General features: G+C 35.6%; 5 protein-coding genes across 5 annotated transcripts; 4 read left to right on the top strand and 1 right to left on the bottom strand.

Moving 5' to 3' along the window:
• Positions 1 to 430: 430 nt before the first annotated feature.
• On the top strand, positions 431 to 1,557 carry PHYBLDRAFT_134723 (hypothetical protein; the record flags this gene model as incomplete). The annotated part of the gene is made up of 5 exons (XM_018429669.1): positions 431 to 505; positions 621 to 718; positions 860 to 959; positions 1,065 to 1,253; positions 1,352 to 1,557. The coding sequence occupies 5 exons, from the start codon at positions 431 to 433 to the stop codon at positions 1,469 to 1,471; spliced, it is 582 nt and encodes a 193-aa protein (XP_018289144.1). The 3' UTR covers positions 1,472 to 1,557.
• On the bottom strand, positions 1,543 to 3,555 carry PHYBLDRAFT_187670 (CYP5312 protein). Its single transcript, XM_018439411.1, has 2 exons — positions 3,091 to 3,555; positions 1,543 to 2,938 (listed from the first exon to the last, which is right to left on the bottom strand). The coding sequence occupies exons 1-2, from the start codon at positions 3,497 to 3,499 to the stop codon at positions 1,764 to 1,766; spliced, it is 1,584 nt and encodes a 527-aa protein (XP_018289143.1). The 5' UTR covers positions 3,500 to 3,555; the 3' UTR covers positions 1,543 to 1,763.
• Positions 3,556 to 9,389: 5,834 nt separating this feature from the next.
• Positions 9,390 to 10,620, top strand: PHYBLDRAFT_134721 (hypothetical protein; the record flags this gene model as incomplete). The annotated part of the gene is made up of 3 exons (XM_018429668.1): positions 9,390 to 9,528; positions 9,614 to 9,816; positions 9,870 to 10,620. Coding segments are annotated over exons 1-3 (1,083 nt in total), but the record flags the coding sequence as incomplete, so codon positions are not given.
• A 1,419-nt stretch (positions 10,621 to 12,039) lies between these two features.
• Positions 12,040 to 14,784, top strand: PHYBLDRAFT_147611 (hypothetical protein; the record flags this gene model as incomplete). Its single annotated transcript, XM_018431917.1, has 10 exons — positions 12,040 to 12,530; positions 12,795 to 12,973; positions 13,062 to 13,183; positions 13,258 to 13,317; positions 13,458 to 13,571; positions 13,630 to 13,707; positions 14,022 to 14,147; positions 14,222 to 14,251; positions 14,412 to 14,542; positions 14,658 to 14,784. The coding sequence occupies 10 exons, from the start codon at positions 12,040 to 12,042 to the stop codon at positions 14,782 to 14,784; spliced, it is 1,458 nt and encodes a 485-aa protein (XP_018289141.1).
• A 656-nt stretch (positions 14,785 to 15,440) lies between these two features.
• PHYBLDRAFT_114655 (hypothetical protein) lies at positions 15,441 to 16,776 on the top strand (the record flags this gene model as incomplete). Its single annotated transcript, XM_018428407.1, has 4 exons — positions 15,441 to 15,529; positions 15,669 to 15,949; positions 16,064 to 16,225; positions 16,484 to 16,776. The coding sequence occupies 4 exons, from the start codon at positions 15,441 to 15,443 to the stop codon at positions 16,774 to 16,776; spliced, it is 825 nt and encodes a 274-aa protein (XP_018289140.1).
• Positions 16,777 to 16,959: the final 183 nt, after the last annotated feature.

Below are 16,959 nucleotides of genomic sequence, written 5' to 3'. Positions count from 1 at the left end.
AAAAGAAATAGCCGAGTTTATTTTCAACCAAGGCATAATATTAAATAAACTAAAAGCAATACATGTGTATATATATACAATGAAGTAAGATAAAATAAAAAAGGTCTTTTTTTATATATATTATCTTTCTCGTATGATTATAACTCTAACCACAGTACTTTATTTGAACCAATAGTTAATCCTAACAATGTCTGCCTTTATTTTCCAAGAAGTATTTAAGCACACATATAAAGAGCACAGGGTCCACATTATGAACTTTCTGAAATGAATTTTTGGATTTCTATTCACTTACGCACTATCTATCTTTATATCTATACATGGCATCATAGTCACACAAAGTCCGGGCGGGGGGGTTCTTTACACTTTTTTTTTGAATATATAAAAAGAAAGAATAAAAGACGTTACTTTGCTTATTACATCTACTCCATCAATGGCAACTAATTCCAGTGCAAAGCAATATAAGACTCTTGGCGAGGATGTGTGGAAGAACAAGGTCGAGAAGATTGTGAGTAATTGGTACTAAAGAGTACATGGTCTCTAAAACACGACATCATTCATTCATTTATTTATTCATTCATTCATTCATTCATTCATTACTTGACCTCACAACGAACTTGCAGAATGCAGAGCTCTTTACTTTGACATACGGCTCCTTGGTTGTCCAGCTAGTTAAAGACTATGAAGATTATAATGAGGTCAATAAGCAACTTGAGAAGATGTAAGGTACCAAACCTGAGAAAAAGAAAAGAAAATAAAGAAAGAAAAGAAAAAGTCTCAAATAATGATTCCACTATTCTTTATTATTACTGTTGTTTTTGTTATTCTTTCTATATCTATATCTATATGTTTTCTGTAAAAGGGGTTACAACATTGGACAACGCGTTATTGAGGATTTCCTGGCAAGATCTGGTATTGGTCGTTGTTCTGAATTTAGGGATACAGCTGAAGCTGTTTCCAAGGTAAATGCATATACAACATTCATATAATATTTTCCAAGCACCCAACAAAGACTAACAATATATCATTCTTTTATTTATTTTTATTTATTCTTTTTAAAAAAAAAGGTCGGATTCAAAATGTTCCTGAATATTACTCCAACTGTGACCAACTGGACAAGCGACTTTAAAGAGTTTTCTCTTGTGTTTGATGAGAATCCACTGGGAGAGTTTGTAGAGTTACCTGATGAGGCTTTAGAAGGTGGTTTGTGGTATTCAAACATTTACTGTGGTATTATTCGTGGTGCTCTTGAAATGGTAAGTTTGTTTGGGGTTTTTTTTGTGGTTGCTTTAACATATATATATATATATATATATATATGCATTTGCTTATTTATTTAATCTTATACATAAAGGTTCAAATGCAAGTCGAGACTCATTTTGTTAGCGACGTGTTGCGGGGTGATGATTTGACCGAGATTCGTGTCAAATTGGTTCGTTATCTTGAAGAAGAAGTACCTGTGGGTGAAGATTAAGCTGTTTTAAAGAAAGACAAACGAGAGGATTTGTAGTGTACATGAAGAGAAAGAAGAAGAAAAGAAACTTTAGTATTATTATTATCACTTTTATATTTTTTTTTATTTTTTTGGGAAATCGACACATCTCAAGAAAAGATGAATTAAGAAAGAGGATATGGTTATTGTGCTGTTGAATGCGGTTGAAAGGATATGGTTGGATAAAAGGAGCTATACGTACATAAATAGATTAGATATATAACAAATCATATTAAACTATATTAAACAAGTACATCAAAAAGATATTGATTGATTAAAGCTTGCGTTTGGTAAATCTGATTGGAGCAGAAGAATTGGTAGCCATAAAGCCACCAATCAGTTTGACGGGATGAGCAGGGCTTGAAGTGGAGGGTGTTATATCGTATTGGCGTAGAAGCTGGATGATGGTCAACTTGATCTCCAGAACAGCAAAGAACCGACCAGGGCACAGATGCTTGCCCATTCCAAAGGTTACGTAATCGCGACTGGCAGTTGTTGGAGGACGGCTACCGGACTCTAAAGGATCCATCTCACTGATATCCACACGGTTTGCGCTGAGACCCATATTCAATCGACGGTTGGTTGTTTCTACTACGCGGCCAGCGGGAACTTGGTAACCGTTGGAGAATGTGAAGGTCTTGAGACATTTCTTGCCAACAGCCAGCACATCAGCACCCTGGCGGACCGACTCGCGAATCACTTTGTCAAGATAGGGCATATTCTCGAAATGCTCATAAGTCAATTCGGTGTTGATATCCTTGCCAACCACGGACTCGATTTCCTCCAAAATTGCCTGCTTAATGTCTGGGCGTGAAACGATCCAGTAGGCGCAAAAGGCAAGGTTGGTAGCAGTCGTGTGCACAGAGGCAAATGCAACCAGAAGCGTGGCCTGTGCGACTTGATCTGCTGTGTAGTTTGTACCATCTGGCTTGACGAATTCTAGTAAGCCTTGTAAGAAATCATCCTCGGCTTTGTAGGTCTCTCCTTTCAGCTTAGCGGCATCTGCAGCCTGGCGACGGCTTTCGACAACTGGTGCGATGAACTTGCTCATTATGACTCTGTGTCTCTTGAATGATTGCAGATATGGTGTAATGAAGCGATGGAAAACAACCGGCACAGACATGAAGATGGGGATATTGTCGGTCACATCAGCTGTAAAGGCAGCAAAGGATTCAATGACGGTAGCGTTGTCTCCAACTTCCTTGCCGATCAGTGTAGGTACACTCATGTGTGCAATCAATCGCTGGAAGAAATGGTTGGGGTCCTTGAGTACAAAGCTGTCTGTTGCTGGTAAAAGGTTCTTGAAACCGGCGTCCATTCCCTTCAGAATACCCTCGGTGTGTCTGGGTACTTTCTTGTGTGATATGACAGCCTTGGCAACCACAGGGTTGACGTAGAATCCGATCTCAAACGTAGTTTTGTCGATTGCATATTGCAAGTAGAGGACATCTAAAATACATTAGTAATCATTTAAGGTTAATTATTCATTATCTTGTGAAACCAGATTAAGTTGCTGAATTTATAGGGACACATGCGTCCATGTTCTCACGCACACATATATGTATATACGCATACTGGAATTTTGGATTGTATATATCTACCTTTTATAACGCCTTCTTCGAGAGATAGAAAATCTGTATCGGCCTTGAGGGCTTCTTGGCCTGAAAGTCCACTGGCAACTGTTACTATCTTGCCCATGATGCTGATTTCATAGACTTCTCCATATTTTTTAGCACACCAGTCAATAAACTGATTGCTGTCCCAAAGGAGGTATAAAGAATGGCCGACCAAGGGGAGTGCAAAGGGAACACGCGGAGGTAGATAGTACTTGGCGGTCGATTTGTCTTTGATGTACTGAACTAGATTGTAGACGCTAAAGAGAGCTGCGCCACCAACCAATATAAGCTCGTTGCGAGTCGTTGTCTGATAAGCAGATGCAATTCTTGGTGATATATCATTGACGATCTTAAGGACCGTTTCGATTGAGCGTGATATGGTGGTGTCTGTCATTGCAGTAAAGATCAAAGTAAAAGCTGAATTAGTGTAACAAATGGAAAAGGGAAGAGAGGAAGGGGTATTGAATTCAATTGACTTGAATCCAATTGAATTTATTTTATTTTTTTATTTAGTATTAAAATGACTTTCACCAAGACTTATTTATTTTTGAATTACAGGGTTAAATATTTATAGATATAGACATTTAATTTCTTCAGTGATAAATACAATAATTCTATATATGTTTTTATTTGTAACTCTGCTACTGAGTCCGTGTATTCGAATTTAAAGACTCTATCCAATTACAAGTCCTTTGGTGTCAAAAAAAAAAGATTAAGTGAATAAAGGGCTTCTCAAGCGCCCGACAAGACCCAAAAGTTTGTCCAGGATTTCTTTATACGGATTGGCCAGAGTTTCCAAAATTAGTAATCTTTGGACAAAACTTTGGATTTCACTTTTCGCCTGGACAAACTTTTGGGTCTTGTCGGGCGCTTGAGAAGCCCCTAAGTGAATTAAGGATAAACAAAGAAAGGTCAAAAAAAGAATACTAATAATGAACGGTAGATACACTGGATAAAAAGAATAAGACAATTCAACATAGCTTTTCTGAATTGTATTTTACACAAATGAATATATTCTAAAACCAGAAAGCCGGAAAAAGAAACTCAAGGAGACACGGAGGTAACGTCAGATTATTGATTGCTCAATCCCATTACCGCGCTTTGGTCGGTCATTCTATCTGAATATGTATATGTTTTATTCTGGTTTCCATGGCCGCAAAGCAGTTTCAAGAAAAGTGAAGAGTAAGAGGGTACATGTGGTAAAGAAGGGCGGCTTTGGTAAGAGATTCTTTTTTTTTGCAAGATTTTCCAGGGTTCAAGGGTTTAATTTTAATGAATAAATATTCTTTTCTTCATTTTTATATGTGTTTCAATTTCAATACTTCTTATTTCTTCGTTATTGTTGGAATTCAAAAGTAAGAGGCATCTTTTCAGTATAAAGAAAGAAAAGAAGAAGAGATGTACGTTGGTATATGAACAAAATATGAATTATTTGTATATAAGCAAAGATATATCTTTCATATGTATATATATTTGCTTGTAATGAACGATTGGGTTTAATAGAATAGATATCTCGTGAATAGTAGATTATAGCCCTTGCTTAAAAGTAGTATCAGAAAGAAAAAGAATATATTTATCGATATATATATATATCGATAAATATGCTTGTAAGTTGCTTGATCTATAATGGAATTATGCTGTATTTTATTTGGAACAAGATAATAGTCATATATGGGATGAAATAAGGACAAACGAGTGGTTTATTTATACTAGTAATGATCGACTCAACTAGTTGAATATTTAAGGTGATATCAAAGGAAGGAATGCGTATATGCTTCTAGTTAATTAGCGTCACTGTGCATTAGTTTATGCAAGTTTACGTTAGTTACAACTGTACTTAAGGCACGTTTGTGTACCTGGGCTTCCTTTTAGAAAAAAGAAAGAAACAAAGTACAGTATAGCAGTAATGCGTTGATTGGGGGAGTATATGTTGGCTTGAAGCTCATATGACAAGTTCGGGAATTTAATCTCTTCAAGATATTGAATGTATCACACTGAGATGATGTCAGTTACTGCCTTGCAATTATGCTGTTACCAGTCATCGGATACTTATATATCTTGGCAAAGCATTTTAGGGTAGTTCGTACAACACCTTACAGCAACCTGGGAGAGCACCGGTGGTTGAGAAAGTGTATTGAATTATCTGTATCTATTTGTTAGCAAAAAAAAACGGTGTTCTAATTTTCCAAAGAGCAAAATCTCTTGCAGGAATATGTATGTAATTCATCAAAGCTACAAAGCATATCCGTAAAACAACTTTTGTAACGTAAGTTTTGATTCTATATTCGTATTTCTAAATTCTAAATTCTAAATTCTAGAACACCTTTTTTTTATCTTATAGCAGGTCTGGCAGTTCTATTTCAAATCATAACAAGAACATGAGAAGGGTTCTTGGATCAATTGACAAAATAAGAAATTCTGGTGGTTGTAGGCCATTTAGATAGCACTTTAAAATACATTTAATCTAAATTGGGTTGTGTTGAGATTGGTCTAGTAGAAAACCATGACTCAAGTGATCCCAAGGGAACTTTAGGAGTCAAAATGAAAGACTTTATAATCATAGACAAGAGGTGTTTTCTACATATTTCACTCTCATTTGTACCATCAATGTATATATATATATACAACTTTCTCTTATGTTCCACCTTTTAAAAGTGGTGTTTATTTCCAAGGTTGTCATTGATCTTACTAGTCTTTTACCGCATATTCTTTTTTTTTTTAAAAAAAAAAAGTAGTCCGCAAAACTGAATAGGGGGAGTGAATAAGTTCAAAAGTACTTTTGGTATGTCAGGTACAAATATACATTAGTAAATGATCTAAATTCAAGCATAATAAAGTTCTGTTTTTTTTGGTTTTTTATTTTTTTATCGTAAAGTTTACAAAAGTAACTTTGGTTAGTCTAAAGTGATTTTTGATCGCTGGGCAAAGCTTACAGAAAGAGTGAAATAATGAGGGAAAGTAAGAAAATAGTGTATTTGGATTTCCCATAAAGAAATCGATATAATTTTTTGAGGAGAATTTTTTCTTTTTATGATTTATCGTATTTTGCTTCAAACTCTTTTGCTAACAGCTGATAGGGCTATTTACACTCATACTCACTCACATTATCTCACTATTTTTGCTTTTCTAGTTTGTTTCTAATCTGTCTGTTGACAGTCTAAAACCTTGTTGGTTTACTTTCTGACCGGGCTGTTGATACCGATACAGGTATTGGTATTGGTATTGGCATTGGCATTGGCATTAATGTCTTGACTCATATTCTGCTCATAACTCACTTTAATTTGAAGATAAAGTGGTAAAGTATCTCTAACAAATTATATATCAATCTCTAGTTCTCTATTTCTTTTTGGGGGGATAATCTTTCTCTCCTGGCAGACGCAGGTAGCTTTCGATCTGTCCTACATCTGTGCAAAAACGTGGCAGCAGGACATGCTTCTTCGGACTCTACCGATTTATTTATTACTCTATAATAATTATATGTATATATATTATTTTACAGCAAAAAGAAAAAGCAAAGAAAAAGAAGTGATAAAAAATTGAAATACTTCTTCTTCTTCTTCTTCTTCTTTGTTCTTATTTTGCAACACAGTAATATAGTGGGCTCAGCATTATTAAGTCGAGACTGAGGTCTTTTTACCAAAATAATAATAATAATAATAATAATAAACCTTAATTAGTGAAAGCCCAGTACAGCATATTAAAGGAATGTGTAGGTATGCATGTGTATATGTGCTTAATTTTTTCTTCTTTCAATCTCAACGAGTGACTGTGAACTCTAAAGAGGACCTTTTACGGTACCCATTTTTGTTTAATCTCTTGTATCACTATTGATCTGAGGGTATATTTGAGATACTACAAAAGAAAAATTGGGTGAAAATTAATTGTCTATTTTAGCCATTCAGTTGCACCACTCTATATTTTTATTATTATTATTGGGCTTTGGCTGTGCTTATAGAGCTGATTTTTATAGAGACTTGGCCAACTTTTGTCTTTTACTAATAATAGTGGCCGGTTGAATGTACTTGTCATTTTGGTCAATAAATATGATCGTTTGATAACACCTAAAGTCACTCCGTCAGTCAGTTTTAATAGGAAGGTTTTGTGACATTAAAAGTTTTGGAGTGCTGGGTCAACCGGCATAAGGATTATCAAGTAAACACTGTAATAGATAGCCGCTTTGCTTAAGCACTCATGTTGCCTATATGTATGCTAGGGTAATCTTAGTGTATATTTAAGAAAAGATTCCAAGTTGATTGCAACCAAGGCGGTGGCTGCCGTACGTAAAACACTTGTTTTCACCATCAACTTAGTTAGCATGTATCTCTTCCCTATTTTTTTTTAAAATGCCGCACATTGTATATGCGTCGGCAGTATCAATAAAAAAAAACACCCAAAAAATAAAAAATAAAAGGTGGAATCTGTGATTTCGGTAAACACATCTTCCATTGGATCAAAATCTCGGTATCCATTTTCATTGTAAGATATCCCTTTTTTTATGTTTGTCCATATTCATGCTTTCCGGAGCATACTAATTAATTAAAGGTTAAATAAAAGCCAGGTAATAATAATATTAATAGCATAAAGTAGCTTTTGTTACATAGTCGTCAATTAATTCAAAGAAAATGACAATTCGACTTGACCGAATAGGACCCACTCATTTCGTAGGTAAACCGAGAATACTTTTTTTTTGTTTTTTGTTTTTTAGTTAGCGCCATTTTTTTTTAAAACAGACAAAATTTACCAGCCGCACTCTCTATATACACATTTATATATAGCTTGTTTGTGAATCCAAAATGGCTCACTTTTTGTGGATGTCTTTTGCATGCATATGCCTGATTTATTTTATAATTCTTGACTAATTTTGCATAATTAATAATTTAGTCTAGTATTATGAACCGACCATAAAACAACAACAACAAGATGGCTTTGGCTTTCTTGGGGAGGGGCTGAAAAAAATAATGTATATATTAGTTAATTTGATTGATCTCAAGTAGTTTAGACTGTAATAAGCTGATGTCGGTTTCAAGCTAAACAAATTCGAATGATCTGTGCTCTCTAGAATGATCGAAGTCGGTGAGTTTTGGGTACTGGCGTCATTAGATTACATTAACCTCTTTTACTGTACACATTTATATACACATTAGCCAATAATATAGATATATAGTAATTATATTATATTATGTTATATTATATTATACATATATATTATAATAACAAGAACACAGAGTTAAACTATAAAGCACCAAAATATTTTAATCTGTGTAAATGAGATTCCAATTCATACGCACATGAAGTCACTCTACATTATTAGCTACAGCTCACATTTGGAATAGACTTGATCCTGTTTGTTATACAGAAAGAATAAAGTATAGGCCTACATGGGATGAGCTCTTTAAAGAGGTATTTAATTTATTAACATATTTCTTCAGACTATAAATGCTGAAGTCAGTAATCGAACAAAAAGAAAGAAGGACTATCTCTATTTATCCATTATCTATTCTGACAGTAAAAATATACTACAATCATTTATTGAATTCACGCAAACAAAGGAAATCTTTGGACTAAAAGCTTGTACTTCATCAACACGTGCGAAATGGTCCATGTACCCACCTTATTGTCTTTATCTTTATACTACATGTCCTATTCCATCCTGTCGTGGTCTGGTCTGGTTTGGTATGGTATGGTTTGCTTTGGTCTGGTTTGGTATGATACGATATATTATATTATATTATAGCATAGCATAGCATAGCATAGCATATCATAGTGGTCTGGCCTGGCCTGAAATAATCATGATTTCCCTTACTTTGCTTTGCTTCTCTATTGCAGAAAAAAAATATATAGGCTTTTACGTTTAATGTTTGCTTCTAATACGCCTTAATTTTTCTATATTTTTGTTTTTGTTGTTGTATGCGCTTTACTCCACATTTTAACCCCTTTGTTTAAAAGCGCTCAATTGTTGTGCTGCTTGGATCCTTTAAAATACATCAAGCAGCTGTCGATCTTCAGTGACATATGAATATCTCTTGTTGAACATCCAAAATAAGATATAAAAATATATATATAAAAAAAGAGAGAGTGAAAAAAAAAATTATAAATAAAACAAAAAAAAGCTAAAATCAGGTGGACGTTAATCTTATCGTTTATCGCTTCTATAGCAACAGTCGGGTCTTATCGCTCTAGCTTTCTATTGGCTCCCAAGAGCGGTCCCTTATCGGTTCTGATAACATAAATGGATCCCCCTCTCAATTTCCGACTTCGCCCTAATCCTTTTTCCCTTTTTCTTTAACTTACAGTATGGTCCAGCCATCCTTTGTCGTATTTTCAGGTGGATCTGCTTGCAATAATATTGCACAGGCCTTTCATCAAATAAGCAACAATAACGTTTGCTATATTCTCGGTGTATCAGACAATGGTGGATCAACCGTAAGTTAATAAATTTGACTACACAAACATATATACATATATTAATAAATAAATAAATAAATAAAAATAACTTCAAATATTACAGAGCGAACTTCTGCGTGTCTTGGGTGGCCCAAGTATTGGTGATCTACGCTCGAGACTCACTCGTCTCATCGATGTATTCGACACCAATGGATATTCCACAGAACGAGCAGCCATACGAGAATTACTCAGCTATCGTCTTCCATCCAATGTATCAGAACATGAGGTCAAAGACGAATGGGCAGCAATTGTTGAAGGCCATCACATGTAAGAATTACCCTCAACAATCCATTACCGTAACTAACCTGTTCACTCTCAAGCCTTTGGAAAGAAATCCCAATCGAGAAACGGGAAGCAATTCGCGGGTTCCTGACCAGCTTTAACTTCGAGATCCTCAAGAGGGCGCACAAACGATTCAACTTTAGTAACGGCAGCATCGGCAACTTCTTTTTGACGGGCGCACGCCTCTTCTTTGGTTCACTCGAGGCTGCTCTCTTTCTATTTTCAGCCCTGACCGGGGTGTCTGAACCCACTGCAGTCGTGCCTGTCATCAACACCAACCACACTGCAACAATTGCGGCCTTATTAGAAAACAGTGACATATTGGTCGGTCAGTGCGAAATATCACACCCTTCAGTCACCGTCTCGGCCTCAGACCTCACTAAACGCACCCGCCCCAACCCCATCGACGCATTTTCACAACTCGCATCCGACCAAAACGACCTTTCTCCCTGGAACGGCTCCTCGCCCCCAAATTCCAACCTCGTATTCTCAAAACACGCCGACGAAAAACTTGTTTCTCGCATCAAACGCATCTATTATATCAACGAGTACGGCCAGGAAATCTACCCTGTCCCAAACCCAAAAGCCATCAGCCACCTTTCTCTCAAACAAACGCTGGTTTATGCCATTGGATCTCTCTATACCTCGATTGTACCCTGTCTTGTACTCCGCAACGTTGGCAACACTATTGCCCAGTCTTCATCACTGAAACACAAGATCTTCCTTCTCAATGGCACCAATGACCGCGAGACCGGAGGCTACACTGCCCTGGATTTCATAGCTACAGTTACTGCTGCCCTCAATGAGAGTCAGAGAATCGATGCCCGACGTGCATTTTATCAGTCGTACGACAGTGAACCCGCTCATGCATCAACATCAGTATCAGCATCAGCAGTACCATCAGCAGTACCAGGAGCCGTGCTAGTAGGCGATGCTCGTTCCCCACCTCAGCACCACAACCACCACAGCCAACATAACTACCCCCAAAACCACCTCTATTCTTTCAATTCCCATCCAGGGGCCATTCCATTCCAACGAGCAGGATCATCAAGTATCAGCAGTTACAACAGTAGCCCAACCAGTACCGCACCATCATCTTATTCGTCACACACTGTATCTGGATCCATGCCTGGATCTCCATCTCACCACTACCCGCCATTTCCCGACCATCTCTTCTTCCCCAGTCCATCGTCTGCTTTTATTACTCATCTTATATATCTCCACAACACTGAAATTCCTGTCGATGTCCAGGCCATCCAGAAATTAGGGATCAAACCCATTCTAATCAAAGGCACCCTATCTTCCCGGGGAGAGCCAGTTTATGACGAAGCTGCTCTGACTGATGCCATCAAAAGTATTGTTTCCTAAACATTATCCTCATTACCATTGCTATCCTCATTACCATACTCATTCATCCTCAACAACAACAACAACAAAAAATCACAATACGCATATAGTTTAGTTCGTATTATTACTGTTATTACATATCTCTCTCTCTCTCTCTCTCTCTCTCTCTTACTCATATATCTATATATCTATATATATAACTCATACCCATGTTTTCATTTATATTTTCTCATTTTTCTGCATCCTCAATTAATAATAAACATCATCCATATTATATATATATATTTATTTTATCTTACTCCTACCTTCATCTTTTAACAAAGCTTATAAAGAGTATTAATAATAACAGATATACAATTTCTATTATTAATGTATATCAATATTATCTATAAAAGACAAAAAAAAAGAAACTATATTTTGTGTTGATTAAGTCAGACTGTGTGGTACTCTGAAAAGTCTATTCCGCGGAATGAAGAGGCTTAAAAAAAACAAGGATAGGATGGGATATGTTAGGATAGGTTAGGATTATTGTGCGCAACATTTGGACTTGGCCACTTTGTACTAAATGTCACATACAAACATACAAATATACAAATATACGCCCTCGCTCATACACGCACGCATATATATCTATATATATATACTTCTTGTCAGTTGGTCTTTAATTGACTTCTTTATTTTTTGCGTCACTGAAGAGTCACAATCAAACACGTCAAAAAAAAAGTAAAAAAAAAAAGTATTATACAAAACGCGTCAATCAAGGAATATAGATATACGTATATAAATGTGTGTATAGTTGATATGTTTTTTTTTCTTTACATAATACGTATCTTCTTCTTATTTTCATCTTTCAAAGTCTTAATGAACCCCTTTTACTACCCTTGGCTAGGACCTGTGTTTCCTGGAGGACAGCTTCAGGGCCAGGAATTATGCCATTATAATTATGTACACAACAGCAATAACAACAACAACAGTAGCAGCAGTAGTAGCAGCAGTAGCAACAATATTAATATTAACAGTAATAATATTTATTCTGCAAATGAGCCAATTTGTGGCAGTTTCAATCAAGAACAGATCAATGTGGACACAAACTTTGAGGACCTGCAATATTCCACCGAATCCTCCTTGATGTCCCTGAATATAAACAATTGGCAAGCATCCCCTAATTCTTTGAACTCGTCAGCAGAATCGAGTTCTTTGGCTATACTGGACCACTTTGAGTACAATCCACCGGGCTATGACATTAAGCCAGAAGTCTTGGATTCCCAAGTTGTCCCTGAAGACTCTCCCTCGTCCCAGTTTAGCAGATCGTCAAATGAAAGACCTCAAAGGCGTTATGTACCACTTTCTGCGTAATAAACAGCAAATATAAGATAGTTAAGCAAATAACTTTATAACATACTGTACTCGTAGTGAAACCTTGATGTCAGCCATAGAGGAAATCATCTTGAATACCTTTGAAAATCTATCTGAAGGAGACCCAATATACATCCCTTGTTTTGGAAGGCAAGATTCCTTTATTTTATTTTTCTTATTGATATATGCATTTGATGATTATAAATGGGATTCATGTCAAAAGAACTACTCTCATATATATATACGTATGTCTGTGCTAGTGGGAAGAATAGTAAGAAACGAACTTTGGATGATATGAACGAAGAGTATTCCACCCAGGCAACAGACACCCAATCGACTGCTACGATGAGTTCTTCGTCCCAACTTGGCAGCTTGGGGATGCCTGGTAGCTGTAACAGAAGGGTTGGGTTGTTTACTGAAGCACAGGCCAAATCTGTTGGTAAGATTTAAAGTATAGTGTTCCATATACACAACCTATATATTTAAAGTATTTATAATTCTTTAATATAATTCTTTTTAAAATCTAGCACGATATTTACGACTTTTAGAAATTATATATGCAGCCATTGCATCTGATACTGTCATTACAAAGCGTGACATATTTTATAGAGATGTGACCCTTTTCGGCGGTCAGAATTATATCGACAGGGTGCGATTCTAAACAAACAAAAGCAAACATATATGCATACATACATGCATAGTACAAACTAATTCGTTCGTTAGATGGTGGACAACATATGCTACTATTTCAATACCCCTCGGTCCAGTCTTCATATTGCAAGTGTACGAGTGCTTTTGGTTGCCATAAGCATATCTAATTCTCACCAGAGCATCAAACTCTTTTTTGTTCTTTTTTTTGAATTTTGCTTTTAATCTTACCATTTCTCTTTCGTCTTTATATATATATATATAACTATATACAGACTGCTTCTTCTAAAGGTCTTGTTTGTGGTCCTATCACTATTACTCTTAAAAACGGCAAACGAATCAATTGTAAATATTCAAAGAAGTCAAATTCTGGGCATGAGGATCATCAAGTAAGTTAATGACAATTAGTATGTACAATTGATTATTTTTTTAATACAAATCTGTTAGGGATGTCTTGTTCCAAGCTTTAGTCAAATTACTAAAATTGAACTAAATGCCAAATTTGTGATTGTTGTGGAGAAAGAAGTAAATGTTTATTTTATTAAAGAAAAAAAGGCGAAGAGCTAAAAAAGTACATTATTCATAGGCAACCTTTAGGGATCTTATTTCTGTAAATAGGAAACACACTTTACTCAAGCACTGTATCTTTATTACGGTAATATATCTTTTATAGTTTATTACATTAACCATACTAACTCATGCATTCACTCACTAACTTGGTTATCTATTTTACTTGTAAAAAAAAATCTCACGAAAACAAAAGGGTCGTGGATACCCAGTATGTAAAGAAATAAAAATAAAGTAAATAGAGATGGTCTTACCGACTTATTATTCTGTAGGATATTTCTACAAGGCATATAGTCAAGCACATCTCGGTAAACTTTACAGGCATACCAATTATGGCGCTTATGGATAATGATCCCCATGGCTTGGAAATTTACTCTGTTTACAGATGGGGGAGTCTGGTAAGTTATGGTTACTTTAATCAGCACAGTTGTGTTTGATTTTGTTTGTATTTTTAAACAATATTATTATTTAGAGTCAAGCATTTGATACTGCAAACCTTGCTGTACCAGAGATACACTTAATTGGTCTTAATTGCAGAGACAGACAAAGGAAAGACATGATTATAGAGATATCAAATATATATATATATATATATATCAATTTCTCACTTTTTTTTTACTTTTTACTTCTTTAGGTTTGATATTCCCTTGTCTGCCTACCAGCCACTCACAAAGGCAGACAGAGATAAAGCACGAGGCATAATTACTATGCGAGAGAAATTCTTTGGATCACCCAAAGGATTTTGGTCAGATGAATGCCCACAAAGAAACTCAAAGAGTTACAAGGAGTTCATGTAAAGTTTAATTTTATCTTCTACCTCTTTCATTATTATTATCTATCAAGAAACATTTGTCAGAAATATCTTGGTATGCGAATCTGAATATATTATGTCGTATTCTTTATTTTAGAAAAGAGCTGTGTGCCATACTTCACATAAACATGAAGTGCGAGCTACAGGGTCTTTGTGTAGCAGGAGGTCCGTTTGCCATGCCTCGCTACGTTGAAAAATGCCTAGAAAAATTCAAGACTTCTTAATTTGATCAATCAATCAATTAATTAATACACACCTGTATACATTGTGCTTATTTCCTCTTTTCCTAGCTCTCCTTTCAATGCATCTTCTCTACATTGCTACATACAGATTATATTATGCTACATTATATAAAATAAAGCACACTTCTATTGACGCATTAAATACTATTAAAAAAAATGAATTAGAAAAAAATAGATGAGTTGGAGGTTGTGGAACAAAAGAACTACTTGCTGTGACGTCTTGAACGATGTGTATTCAATTCCAGCTACTTTTTTACATTTCAAGAAAGTTCTCTCTAAAAAAAAAGGTTATCTGTTTCCAAGTATACAGCAACATTTCATCAATGTCGGACACGTAAGAAGCAAGCAATATATATGCATACAATAGATAAATAAAGACCGAGTACTGTTAAAGTCATCCTTCAGACTCATCATAATTACATTATAAAATTCCTTTAGACAGCAGATGATCCTTGACCCTGGTAAGCCAAAAGAAAAGGACAACTCTTTCTATCTTTCTATATTCCTTTAGCCAACAACATGTTTACTAATTAAGCTTTCTATGCTTATTACTACTATTACTACTATTACTATTGTCATCATCATCGTTACATTGTGCAGCAATTAGGGATTGGGTATTGATACCAATTATGATTGTCATGGTCCTTGTCGGAATTCTTCGTCATCACATTACAATGCTCATCACAAGTGCACCGAAAGCACCTCAACTCAAAGCTATCCGAGAGTCGTAAGTAAAATAAGAATAATAATCTAATATGTATATCAAATTATACTACAACTGCTACTACTTTCTTTTCACTCTTTCTTTCAATACACAAACCTTAATATATTTATGCTCGGCTTTTTTATATATGTGTGTGTTATAGAAAAGCATTGTTGCGTGGAATGCGATTGAGAACTTTTGGTAACTCGATTCCCCAGCATGCATTTGCCTGTCGCAAGGCTTATTTGGCTCAGGCATTTGAGGCAGGAAAGTACTTGAAGAACCCTGATGCCGGCAAGGAAGGAACACCTGCACCAAACCCAATGACAGATCCCGATATGATGGAGGGAATGATGGAGGGAATGAAGAAGCAGATGATGAACATGGTACCTCAGATGTTAATTATGGGTTGGATCAACTTTTTCTTCCAAGGATTTGTCGTGAGTAAGTTATTGTCAATTATCTACACACACACACACACACACATATATATATATATACAGTGATTGTTAAAAGAGAAATAGAGAAACTAATTTTCTTTATATATATATATAAAAGTTAAGCTTCCCTTCCCACTGACACCTCGTTTCAAATCTATGCTGCAAAGTGGTGTAGACACCCGTGATATGGATGTTACCTGGGTATCATCTCTCTCTTGGTACTTTTTGAATTTGTTTGGTCTCGGCAGTGTATTTTCTTTGATTCTGGGCGACAACAATGGTAAGTGGAAGAGGAAGGAGAGCAAAAAGGAAGAAGGGGAGGGGAGGGGAGGTTTTATCTTTATCTTTTTTTTTTAAAAAAAAAAGGGATGAATAAAATAAAATAAAGGTTTATATATTACATATAGTTATATAAATGAGCGTTTATGTGTATGTGCGTGTGCTTGTGCGTGTTTACCGATGTGCTTGTGTCTAATACACACCATCTTTATTTTTGTTATTTTTTTTGGGTGGAAAAAAAACAAAGCTGCTGGTGTAGATATGGCAGCAATGAGCTCTATGCCAGGTGCCATGCCAGGTATGGGTGCTCCTGGTCAGCAGCAAGACTTCAACAAATTGTTTTTGGCCGAAAAAGAGAACATCTTGATCACTCCTCACGCATGGGATTTAGAGAATGTGGAGGAAAGATTACTAAAGAAATACGGAAAGACAGTCAAGAAATCAATCACCTCTTCCGGTTCTTCACCCTCTGCAAACCCTGTAAAGAAAGATTCTTCGATGCGTGAAAAAGTCAAAGGTGTCCAGAACAAGGGAAACTCAAAGCGTCGCTAAGGAAGACTTACAATACAAATAACAAGCAACAACTATAATAAATAAATTAAATTAAAAAAAAATAAAGTAAAATAAAGTAAAAACAACTATTAGATTTAATAGAATTCACAAACATCTAAAGAAAAAAGTACATGTAGTGTAGTGTAATGTAATGTATGATTTGCCTCTAAAAGCTATTAAATT

Source organism: Phycomyces blakesleeanus (assembly GCF_001638985.1).
Source record: "Phycomyces blakesleeanus NRRL 1555(-) unplaced genomic scaffold PHYBLscaffold_16, whole genome shotgun sequence".
Taxonomy (NCBI): domain Eukaryota; kingdom Fungi; phylum Mucoromycota; class Mucoromycetes; order Mucorales; family Phycomycetaceae; genus Phycomyces; species Phycomyces blakesleeanus.
Note: the sequence above shows the minus strand (reverse complement) of the source record. Positions and strands in the feature narration are given on the sequence as shown.